The 12,310-nt window shown below is 37.7% G+C and overlaps 1 protein-coding gene across 2 annotated transcripts; it reads right to left on the reverse strand.

Annotated features, from left to right (window-relative positions):
• Positions 1-302: 302 nt before the first annotated feature.
• On the reverse strand, positions 303-6,748 carry SR45 (arginine/serine-rich 45). 2 transcript variants are annotated; one of them, XM_086647093.1, is made up of 13 exons: positions 6,212-6,682; positions 5,379-5,447; positions 4,426-4,514; positions 3,927-3,973; positions 3,770-3,850; positions 3,529-3,688; positions 3,213-3,429; positions 3,039-3,104; positions 1,970-2,080; positions 1,431-1,497; positions 1,285-1,322; positions 656-741; positions 303-503 (listed from the first exon to the last, which is right to left on the reverse strand). In XM_086647093.1, exons 1-12 carry the CDS (start codon positions 6,400-6,402, stop codon positions 672-674), a joined length of 1,206 nt encoding a protein of 401 aa, XP_086503219.1. In that variant the 5' UTR covers positions 6,403-6,682; the 3' UTR covers positions 303-503; positions 656-671. The 2 variants fall into 2 exon arrangements, with proteins under 2 accessions (XP_086503219.1, XP_086503218.1); XM_086647092.1 differs by having other exon boundaries at positions 303-741; positions 6,212-6,748.
• Between the last annotated feature and the right edge of the window lie 5,562 nt (positions 6,749-12,310).

Raw genomic sequence — 12,310 nt, forward strand, 5'->3', positions numbered from 1 at the left:
TTGACAAAGAAAAATTGGATTTGTTGGACCAAATCTTAGAGCATATTTTAGGTTCTTAGATTACTTAGGTTAGGTGGTAGGGCCAATCACAACCAATAAACCCTAATATCATGCCATTGATGGTGGTGAAGTTGTTGATTGTTTTAGCAGTAATATCCAGACATCTCACATTAGATTGTTTTGCTAGTGGCCACCTTCTAAGTGGTGACAAAAAAACTCCGCTCGAATTGAATCAATTATCATAGAACAATCTGGAAAATGAAGTATACTGCAAAGAAATATCTTTTCGGATATACCCAAAGTGAACAAAAGTTGAATAACATTTTATAAGACCCTCATAATGTCACATCCCATTCACAAACAGCTAGAAAACTTGATAATAGAAATACAGACCATGTTTTTTCGGTGTTTCAGAGAATCACATGTTTCCATAAGGCTAAAATTTTAGCATATTACCTATAATATTGTCAATGTCTGAGTTCCGAACGAGATCACAGTGAACACTGAAAACCACAGATACAAAAGAAGAGCAGGAGAGAGAGAGAGAGAGAGAGAGAGCGAGAGAGAGAGAGAGAGAGAGAGAGAGAGAGAGAGAGAGAGAGAGAGAGAGAGAGAGAGAGAGAGAGAGAGAGAGAGAGAGAGAGAGAGGATATACCTGTCACGAGAACTTCTTACGGTTTAGGAGGTGGTGAGCTGCTGCTACTGCTGCGGCTGTAGCTGCTGCTTCTTCCTCTCACGGGCCTACAGATAATCCACATTTTAATCACAGTTGATAAATTTATATAAACAATAATCCAAATGATCTCCAAATTCTGAAGACAAGCTTGGATTTAGGTGTAGGTGTGTGGCATTTGGAGACATTTTGCATTCACAATGTGACGCACAAGGCACGGTAGAGAACTACACTTATTGAAAAGTAATGTTTAACCATCTCTACTCAAACAGTATCGACCATTTATGCTTTCTAATAATTAAAAGTACGTGAGTTCTCAGATATCAGTGGGATCCCCGAATTCCGAAGACTGGGTGGTGAGCAAGGACAGTAATCATGATAGTATATGATATACATGATACGACGTGTGCAAATGTGTGTCCGTGTACATATATAACTTAATATTATAGGAAACTCACTACAATTAAACTACAGTAGCGGAACACGGAGGAGATCAGGGTCGGTTCCAGTCTACCAATGGGCCAGTTGCACCCACACTATAGCAACATATTTATGACATTTCAGCGTAAATATAGCAATAACTAGTGTAAATAGACTAGCAAGAAACTTACCTTCTAGGACTACGACTTCTGGAAATCCTCCTACCCCCCTGAGATACAACAAGTACGTAATTAGATTGGTATAAGATAGTGGTTCCAAAACTGCACTTGCAAAAAACAAGAAAAAAACAGATAATACGAAAGAGCATCATACGAACCTTCCTAGGGCTGGGCGATTCAGAATAGGATGAAGACCTCCCACGTCTTGGAGGTGGTACACGGCCCCTGGTGATGCATGACAAAGCAACATTAGCATTCATTTAGGTGCCAGAACTATGGTTACCGACAACTATCCAGCCTTACGCCAAGTACATCAGTAAACAGCTAATAAATGATTTAAAGGCATTCCATCATATCCAGGATATTACGTATCAAAATCAATTAAACTGACTGATCTCCTACAAGTGTCCAACATCTTCGTCAAATAGGTTGCAGTCAGTCACACTATTCATGTAAAAACTTGACTTCATCAATTGAATATCTAATATGTTAGTTATGGATGACAAATACCAATTACTTATCACACAAATCTTTTTTCAAAATTACAGCATCAGCTTAAGCAAAAAAGGGTGTAGAACTTTCTCCCTGAAAATTATGTGGAAAATCCTGTAGTTAAGTAATACTTAAAGAACAACAGATACTCATTTACTTCGCATGTGCATTACTGTTATGGATTTTGAAGTTTAAGGTGGTTTACCTGCGAGGAGAGATTGAGCGTGAACGAAGAGGCCTGCGGATAGGAGAACGGCTACGTCGTCGACCTATAGGTGATCTTCTAGGAGGACTTCGAGCTCTTCTAGGAGGGGAACTGAAAACAAGGTATATCTGTTTTACTAGAAATCGTTACATGATTAAGTGTAGATGGAAGATGTTCAAGACGCAAAGTAAATTCCTAGTTCGCCCACAAAAAGAGCAAGTTAAAACAAGTACTAATCAAGTGTATAGATAAACCCCAATCAGCAATTAAAAGAGAGACAGAGAAGCAATTTAGGAACTACGCAGACAAATATAGCAAGGAGGTTTCGATGTGAAAGACATCAAGGCTATGAACTCCGCATTATTCAATAATTGGTTATGCAGGCTTTGTAATGAAGAGACGTCTCTATCAAGAACTACTATTAGGAAAATTACGGGGCAAATGGGACTAGTAGGAATCGGGATAGCCTTTATGCCCACATGTGGGCACAGTTGGAGAGAGATTTAAATCGGAGTGTAGGAATAAGGATAGCCTTTATGCCCATATCTGGGTACAGTTGGAGAGAGATTAAGATCAGAAAAGTGTTTTAGATTCTGATGATTTGGGGATACAAATCAAATTTTGGATGGATATTTGTTGTTCGGGTAGGCCTCCACATTAGTTGATTCCTAATATAGTTTCCCTCTCGTTGTATGTGGAAGTCATTCTTTCCAATATCATTTTTTGACCAAAGAGGGACAAAGTTCTAACTAGGAATTGAGACGGAATACCAATGATTAGGAAGTGGAGAAGTTGGTAGCTACTGAATATGTCATATTCTTGAACCTAACAACAATCTTACATTCCACTACATCCAAGCACAATACAACTATACAAGCTAAATCTTTTCTTCAAGTTTGTTTTAATTTACGGAAGTAGAAATGACACAGAGCTCCAGCAACACTATTTCCATCATAATGAAGGAATATTGTTTTATCAAAAAGAAAAAAGCACATCGTTTTCCCTTAAGAGACGAGGAAACTCTCTTTTTTAAAGGTTGAATGGATGATATTGAAGAAACGAAACTTACCGCCTCCTGATTGGAACCGGCGAACGTCTACGGACTGGGCTACCGCGAATCCGTCTGGGAGAACCCCTAGAGGAAAGATGATCAAGCACCCACTTAATATACTTTACACAAATGAAGTACAAAAACACAAAACTAACAAAAGAAACACAATTTAAATTGAAAAAAGGTACTAACCGTGCAGGCGATCTGTATCGTCTTGGAGGAGACGGAGATCGTCTTCTAACTGGAGATGCGGGTCTCCTTCTGGGAGGTGTATCACCACGACGGCGAACAGGAGATTCCACACGACGACGGACAGGAGATTCTGGTCGTCGTCGAGGAGATTCGGCTCTTCGGTGAGCTACTGGGGATCTTCTACGAGGTGGTGAAATAGGTTTTCGACGTGGAGAAGCTAATAAAAAGTTTAAACACCGGAGAGGTAAAATCAGTTTTACACACAAAGAAAGAATTGTTCCAAACATTAGATTTACCACTGAGTAATGTAACCTACAGTCTCGTTGCCTCTGTGGCCCATCCTTTTCAATGTCACCAGTTCCCTTTTGTGGAGCCTCTCTTTTGGGAGCGGAAGGAGGAACTTTTGCAGGCGAAGAAACCTTCTGGCGTGGAGGCAAGGTGAACCTTGCTCGAACAACATTTCCATCAATTTGAGCCTGTATCAAAGAGAAAATGTAAATAGAAAGATCGGTTTCTACCAAGAACAAATATGCTCCCCAATGTTATTTAATACTTACGCCGTCCATGTAAAGAAGTGCTTTTTCTGCATCAGCTCTTGTTTTGAATTCAATATATCCATATCCACGCGGAAGATTGACCTGCAATCATGCAATACAATTGAGCAATGTAAAGGTAAAGAAATTACATACTGCAAATAAATATTTGTGAACTTACACTACGATCCATAGACAGCTCCACATTAACAACTTCACCAAAGTTGCCTGCATGGTAAGGAAAGCAAAATTGAACATCATTTGGAAGGCCAAAACTAAGGATGGGTTCCTGAAACTCGACAAGAAATAAAATGTTCCGAAGCTAAAACATTATTTGTACTGGCAGAAAGTAACACTGCATGCAAGGATAAGGTAAAATCCAATGTCATTTGGCAGACTAAAACTATGGGTGAGCTCCTCAATCTTTACAAGTAATATAAAGCTTCTGAAGTAAGAAAAAAACATTGTTTGTCCATCCATAGAGAGATTAAAAAAATGAGGAGAAGATAATTTTCATACACAAGCTAACTGGCTAAATATACCTAAACAGTGAGACTCTGAGAGCTAAGCAAAGATTGAACACATTATATTTATTCAGAATAAGTTGAAATTGATGCACATTGTCACCAGAATACTAATATCCCTATCTCGAAAAAAATAAAATTATAAAATAGACTTACCAAATATCTCCTTCAGATGCCCTTCGTTTACATTCCTAGTAAGTTGATCGATGTGTAGTACAACAGATTCAAGAACCGGAGATGCTTTCCTAAACAAAATAGTAGAGTAAGCACATATGCGACAAAATAGTAGAGAAAATCAATGTTTGAAAAGGCGCATAAGATGTAAACCGATGCTTCCGCCTCCAGGCAAAGTTTAGGTGTACCACATTAGAACTTATGCCTCGCTTTTGTAGTAACTTTCTCTGTTTTTCTTTAACTTCTAGAGGTAGTCAAAAGGGTAGATCTGACCAAAAGCATTTATATCCTCTAACTTTACTATTAAAAAATTATTTTTCTGTAGTACTATAAACAAATTCAATAAAATATAGTTTTATAAAATACTATTATATTAAAATGTATGAAATTGAAGTTACGCCTCGAGGCACCGCCTCGCATTGTCAAAGAAACCCGTATTGAGGCGTGAAAATGCTTTTTTAAACATTGGAGAAGATATATAATGTTTTGCATATGAGTCCGCTATAGAATGGTGTACCATGTAACATAAAGTTAAGAAACTGGTCCCAAACAGAGTCCTCACTAGAACCAACGGACAAAGCGTACTAAAAGTAAAAATCACAACCACAAATAGTTTCTATAAACAAGATTAAACAAAAATAGTAAACCTCGAAAAAAAGGTATAAGTGATGTCCATGAGAACTTGTTGGAATAGAAAATCAACCATAACAGAGTACACTTCACTCTTTCCGTCAAAGTGGAAGCTTAAAAAGATATGTTGCAAGTAACCGTTTACAACATCAAAGGATCACAAATTACATGAGGAATCACTGGTATTCTTATAGGTACGATAGTGTACAACAGGTATAGTCAATCTTAAGTAAAGAAGGCAAATAACATGAAGAGAAACAGCATGAGTTACATGATCAATATAAAATCCTCGGCTGAAGTCTTACCTAGGTGGTGGTGAAGTTCGTTTAGTTGACGCTGGTGGTGAACGACCTCTTCTACCAGCTCCTGTAGGACTGAGGACAAAAAACAAAAAATTGAATAAGGAACACTCACACCACAAAACAGATCAATTTACATTCTTCCATAACAAGAACTGCAACAATATCATTTTCAATCTTCACAAGTGATAGACTAACAGTACAACAGAATACACATTTTCATTTCTATTCGTCTGTTTTCGGGATGTCTTGTTGATTCCTTGGACTTATTCAATAATTAACATAATTCAATGATGGTCTAGAAGTGGGTCTTCCTCAAAAGACACTTTTATGTTCATCCATCGAACAAAACAAGAACTTCATAATTCACTTCCAGCCAACCGTAATAAATCACATTATCGTTTAATGGTACTCCAATGAATATGACAACGAGATCCCTCTTTTGGGGCTCGCCCCCGAAAGATAAAATTCAAGAAAGCAACGGAATCAGTATGACATTGCTGACGTTACAAAACTCACGATAAATCTTTATAAAGCAGCACTAATGGAAAATTCAAGAGGATACAGGTTTCTGAGAGTCCAGCAAACGAATTGCAGCCCACAAAAAAGAACTACCCCATCTTTTTTAAACAAGAACCCTAGCTAAACCCAAAGTTAAGTAAGATTATAGACATCAAAATTAAATAGTTATGAAACATCCAATATGCCGAGAAACCAAAGAATTCCTCAAAAACCTAAATTGTGTGACTCTTCTATTACAAGTTCATTTTCTCTGATAATGTAAAACACATTAGGTTCCAAATGGAGAAAGAGAAAGAGGGGAGTTTGTAGAAACAAACCTTTTTCGCTGAGGAGGACTTCGGCTAGGAGAACTGTTGCTCCGGGACAGAGAGGAAGACGATGAGAAGGACTTGGAGCGAGACCGAGAACGAGAACGAGAAATCGAACCAGAAGAAGAACGCGACGGAGAAGACGAAGCAGAACCCGAGCGAGACGGACTTGCACGTCTAGGGCGACCGGTTTTCGCCATTGGTATGAACTTTTAGGCAGAAGAGATCACAAATTGAAAACCCTAGAAAAACCTCTCCACAGAAAAGAATAGAGAGAGAGAGACTAAAAAGATAAATTATTATATCTTCCATTTTGGCCCTCTAAATATGACCAACTCATCAAAATGACCCCATTTTCCAATCTTTTTTGTTTGTCATCATCTTGAACTAGTCACTCTTTTCTTTGTGTTTTTCCTCTTCCTTCCAACCTAATTCCCTTCATGCCCTAACTCTTTTTTTTTTCCATCCCATTTGTGTTTTGTATATGGAACTTCCTCACCACCTAGCTAGGTGTAGAGGAAAATTGTGAGCATTACCTTGAGGTATAACTTTCATACCACGAATCGCGTAAATATAAGAAGACGAATTGCACTTATCAGAGGCATTCGTAGCGACTGTGGGGGTCGAAGACCAAAAAACGAGTTATTTATACCAAACATTCTTTTTATTGCTATATTTAATCTCCTCGTCCTTGCCGAAAGGAAAAAAGAATTCAACGTTCATGCTTTCGGGAAGTATAGCCCTTGTACTAACTTTGTGGAATTTCTTTTCTCAATATTCAACCTTTTTTTTTAATCTATTTATACCCCTATTTACTGTTGTATCGCTCTCATATTATTTTGAAATGAGTAAATGTATTAACTTAATAGCCACGTACTTTTTTTTGTTGTTAAAATAATAGCGACCTACTTCTACCCATGAATGGGGAGTAATTCACTTTATGATTATCACTATGTAATGAGAAAGAAACATATTATATCTAGTTCAACAAAAAAAAAAAAACATATTATATCTGTTGAGAAATCCAAAATGTTGTGGATATGATTTCATTGTGCATCTTCGTCAATTGGATCATTTCTTCATAAATTCTTGTACAAAGATTTTGTACACGTCTGTGGGTACTCTTTTATCATTTAGTCCAAAAGGAATAGTTCTTATAATTCTATGAATTTTTTAAAAAGGCAACTCCCACAGTGTGACGGGAGGTGTGTAGAGGGGTTGAGTGCCGTAAAGCTGACTTGCGGTTACTAGTAATTCTGATTTTATGCATGCGATTGTAGCCTGCAGTTCGAACTGAGAATAGGTTTCTGAGGTTAGCTCACCCTGGTGGATTCGTAACCTTCAAATCCTAATCCATACCCCCACTGTCCCATTCCAAAAAATACAGTATAGCTTTATCATAAGGTAACCAAACGGAGGGTAAAGTGCATCTTAGTCGTAATAATCTATTGTTGTTGACCGAGTCTGATGGAAGCTCACATTTACTATTACGATTTGGACGAGTAGTTGCAGCTTGGGTAATGGTGTTTGTAGTGGTGGTAGCAGCTACATCTCTTCAGATTGCAGAAGCCAAGCATCTCCTGTCCTCCATCTTTGGTTTCATTGGCAGTGATGAAACTGACAACTTCCAAGGTTATTTCTTTATTCCTAACACTTAGGAATGCATATTCACATAATTCTGAATAGCTCGACCAACCCCAACAGGAGCCTTAGCCAAAAATAAAACCTCGACCTGTGTCCGTTGTGTCCGTGGGTTTGGACCTAGGGTGTCAAAAGCGGCCACTATATACTAAGCTTGAGGCGGCACACGGACAACCTTGATTTTTGGCCCCCTAACATTTTTGTTAAATTATATATTTCTCTATAGTGTATATAATCTTAACCTTTTCTTTTTTATAGGTGGGACAGTTGAAAAGAATACAGATGATATAGAATGTTGTGATAATGGCACCTGTAATCGTATTTTCTCTGTAAGAAACTTCTCCCTTCTCTGTTTTATTTCAATTGTTTGATTTAGTTTTTACATTTCTCTTTTATAGAGTAGAAAGGAAAAACAGTTATGTAACTAACAATTAACAGAAATCTAGCTAACAGAAAACTTAACAACTAAAACTGTTTTTCTAACTTCTATTCTTGAATTCTCATGTAGGTGCCTTTAGGAGTTAAGTCAATAGTTATTGACTTAGTCAGAGGTTGCTTGAGTTGACTTGCTTGACTGGAGCTTGGACCAGACTAGACTTTGTTGACGGTCAAGCTTGGACCAGACACGACTTCTGCTGACCATATAAAAGCTCTCTTTTCATTTGCCCTAATCACTTTTGCCCTCATCTCTTCTTCTCTTCTTTCTGTCGAAACCCTAGATTCTACAGCCCCCCTCAAACCGATGATGAGGAGGAATGAAACATCATCAGTTTGGCTCGAAATTTCTGAAAAAGATCTTCTGGTAAACCCTTTGTGAATATATCTGCAAGTTGTTCTGTGGTGGAGATGTGGTTTACCAAAACCAAACCATTTGAAACCAGATCTCGAACATAATGGAAGTCTACTTCGATGTGCTTTGTTCGCGCATGAAATATAGGGTTTGATGCTAAGTATTTAGCACTGATATTATCACAAAAGAGATGAAAGGGACGAGTGAGTGGGAATCGCAGTTCATCCATGAGGTATGATAGCCATACTAACTCTGTTGCTGTGTTTGATAATGATTTATATTCGGCCTCTGTAGAAGATTTAGCCACTGTGGCTTGCTTCTTCGAACTCCATGAGATGAGACTTGACCCTAAGAAAATACAGTAGCCTCCTGTCGACTTTCTCGAATCAAGGCATCCAGCCCAATCCGAGTCTGAATAAGCTGTCAGGGTGGTTAGGTCACCAGCAGACAGAGTGATTCCTGAACCCATTGAACCCTTAAGATATCTGAGGATCTTTTTAACCACTACTAAATGAACTGTTGTTGGTTTATGCATGAATTGGGCTGTATAATTGACGGCAAATGAAACATCTGGGCGAGTAAGAGTAATATATTGGAGAGCCCCAACAAGGCTTCTATATTCTGTTGGATTTGGGAGTTCATCCCCTTCTGTGAGAGAGACTCTTTTGCCACTGCTAACAGGTAACTTTGATGGCTTTGAATCTAATAGATTTGATCTCTGTAATAGTTCCAAAGTATATTTATTCTGAGTAAGTAATATCTTACCATGATGATGAGTAACCTCTATACCCAGAAAGTATGATAGGGGGCCTAAGTCCTTCATCTTGAAATTGTTGCTCAAGTCTTTGATGAGGATTGAAATATCTGATACTGAGTTGCCTGTTAGAATTATATCATCCACATATAGAAGTAATATCATTGTGGATGTTTGCTGATGATAAACAAACATGGAGTGGTCTGATTTACTCTTCTGAAAACCATATGATAGAAGAAAAGTTGCAAATTTGTTAAACCAGGCCCTTAGTGCCTGCTTAAGACCATAAAGAGCTTTGTGCAGATGACAAACCATAGTATCTGTGCCTGATTTTATAAACCCAGGGGGTTGAATCATATATACATCTTCATCTAATACCCCATGTAAAAAGGCATTTGATACATCAAGCTGTTTAATATGCCATTCTTTTGTGATTGCTATAGTCAGAACCAATCTTATGGTATTTGCCTTAACAACTGGGCTAAAAGTTTCATCATAATCAATGCCTTCTTGTTGATGAAAACCTTTGGCAACAAGTCTAGCTTTATACCTTTCAATTGTGCCATCACTCTTCTGTTTCAATTTGAATACCCATTTGCAGCCAAGAACATTCATGTTCCTGTTATAAGGAACTAAGGACCATGTTTCATTATCAATTAGAGCCTGATATTCTTCTTGCATTGCCTGAACCCAAGCAGTATGCTTAGCTGCTTCCTTGTATGTTTTTGGTTCAGAGGGTAGTTCTAATATAGTCAGATAAGCTACATCTAAAGTGTGAGGTGATGAATAATGGGCCACAAAATCTTTGGGAAGATTTTTAGGTTTGATAATACCATTCCTACCCCTTGTTGTGATTTGACTAGATGGTGGAGGATGAGATGTTCCTAGTGATGTAGCTGGTGTACTAGTGGAAACATTAGCAATGCCCTCATCACTAGCCAAAAGCCTTGATACTGAATTAGTTGGTGTACTAGTGTTTACACTAGGTGTCCCTAATTCAGTTGGACTGTCTGGAAAAGGATCAACAGGGGGTAAAGGTAGTGAAATGTGTGGCTGTGAATTCTGATCACCACTAGACAGTCTAGAAGTGAGGTTGACAAAAGGAAAATTGTCTTCCTCAAAAATGACATGTCTAGACATATAAAGTCTCTTTGTAAGAGGATCATAGCATCTGTAACCCTTGTGTTCATTACTATAGCCTATAAACACACATTGAACACTTTTGGGACTAAGTTTATCCTTTCTGAGTTCCCCAAGATGTGGATAACAAGCACATCCAAAGATTTTTAAAGAAGAGTAGTCTGGATTGTGATGGAATAAGGTTTCAAATGGTGTTGTGCCTTGTAAAGTTTTTGTGGGTAGTCTGTTTATAATATAAACAGCAGTACTAAAAGCATCAAACCATAGAGACTTTGGTAAAGAGCAATGAAAAGATAGTGTGTTACCTAATTCTGTAATATGTCTATGCTTTCTTTCTGCTTTGCCATTTTGTTGAGGAGTATAAGGACATGAACACCTGAACAGAATCCCACTTTTGTCTAAAAAGGCCCTGAATTCACCTTTTTTTAGTTCTGGAGCACCATCTGACTGGAAGTATACAATTTTCTCTTTTAGAAGATTTTCATTTGTTGCTTTGAAATGACTGAAGCATTTTATACTATCAGACCTTAGCTTCATGGCATAAATCCAGCTGTACTTGCTGAAATCATCTAGAAAAAGTATGTAATATCTTGCACCATTAGGAGTAGAAACAGGGGCTGGTCCCCAAATGTCACAATGAACCAAGTATAATGGGGTATTTGTAGTAGTTGAAGAGTTGTCAAAAGGGAGACACTTGCTTTTACCCAATTCACAAGATTTACAAAACTTTTTCTCAATCTTTGTTGATAGTGCAATTTTATTCTCATCATGTAGTTGTTTAAGCACAGCACTGTTTGTATGACCCAATCTAGCATGCCATATATCAAAAGTAGATGCTGTTTGAGATAAGTATGCATGATTTAACCTATGTTGTAAGATAGTATGGTGTACTTCAATAGGATATAAGTTGTTCTTGACAGGCCCTTCTGCTAGGATTTTATTGGAGTGAATATCCTTTATATTATAACCCCAAGGAAGAAATTCCACTGAGCATGAATTATCCTTTGTGAATTTGGAAATGGACAGTAAATTCCTTTTCAAATGTGGTACACATAAGACCTTGTTTAGCTCAAAGTCATGAGTTGAGGTGGATAGTTTTGACATACCAGTACTTGAAATAGGTAGAAATTTTCCACTTCCCACCATAACTGCATCAGACCCATTATAGGGTTGAATCAAAGTAAGATTATCCTCACTGTGAGTCATATGGCTGCTGGCTCCTGTGTCAGCTAGCCAAGACTTATCTTTATTTGATGAAGTTAAAGCATCTGTAGACACAAAGCATTGTTCCTGATCTGAGACACAATCATAATATATTTCATCACTTGTATTTGTTATAACAGTGGCAGTATGACACTCTTGAAATTCATCACAATCATCACTGCTTTCATAAGGAAATAGAACAGCATTATTACATTCTAGCATTCCCTCTTCTTCATAGGGATAAGACTCTGTATCTGCATTTCCATCTTGCTGATTTTTATCAATATCACTTTGTGGGCAATTTGCTTCAGTATGATAAGTAGGATAGTTCCTGTTTGGTTTGTATCTGAAATAACAAACATTAGGAGTATGACCCCACCTCTTACATAAACCACATGGAACTGAAGAGAAGTCAAAATCTTCAGCCTTTTGACCTTTCAATTGGCTGTTTGTGGAAAAATTTCCTTTTGGAGGAGACCCATCTCTCTTATTATAAACTTGATTTTTATAGTAGGTTGGAGAAGGTTTATTTGCATATCTTTGATGTTGTCTTGGCTGAAGTCTTTTGACATAATAAGCC

This window comes from Eschscholzia californica, unplaced genomic scaffold, assembly GCF_041429995.1.
Source record: "Eschscholzia californica isolate CP2 unplaced genomic scaffold, dmEscCali1.0.p SCAF_6, whole genome shotgun sequence".
In the NCBI taxonomy this organism is placed as follows: Eukaryota; Viridiplantae; Streptophyta; class Magnoliopsida; order Ranunculales; family Papaveraceae; genus Eschscholzia; species Eschscholzia californica.

Bases quoted from the DNA above. Each gene is read 5' to 3' on its own strand.
- SR45 (XM_086647092.1), bottom strand. From the start codon at position 6,402: ATGGCGAAAACCGGTCGCCCTAGACGTGCAAGTCCGTCTCGCTCGGGT. The intron at 5,448-6,211 runs GTTTGTTTCTAC...TTTTGTCCTCAG, and splicing joins AGTCCTCCTCAGCGAAAAAG to TCCTACAGGAGCTGGTAGAA. The intron at 3,851-3,926 runs GTAAGTTCACAA...GCATGATTGCAG, and splicing joins AGCTGTCTATGGATCGTAGT to GTCAATCTTCCGCGTGGATA.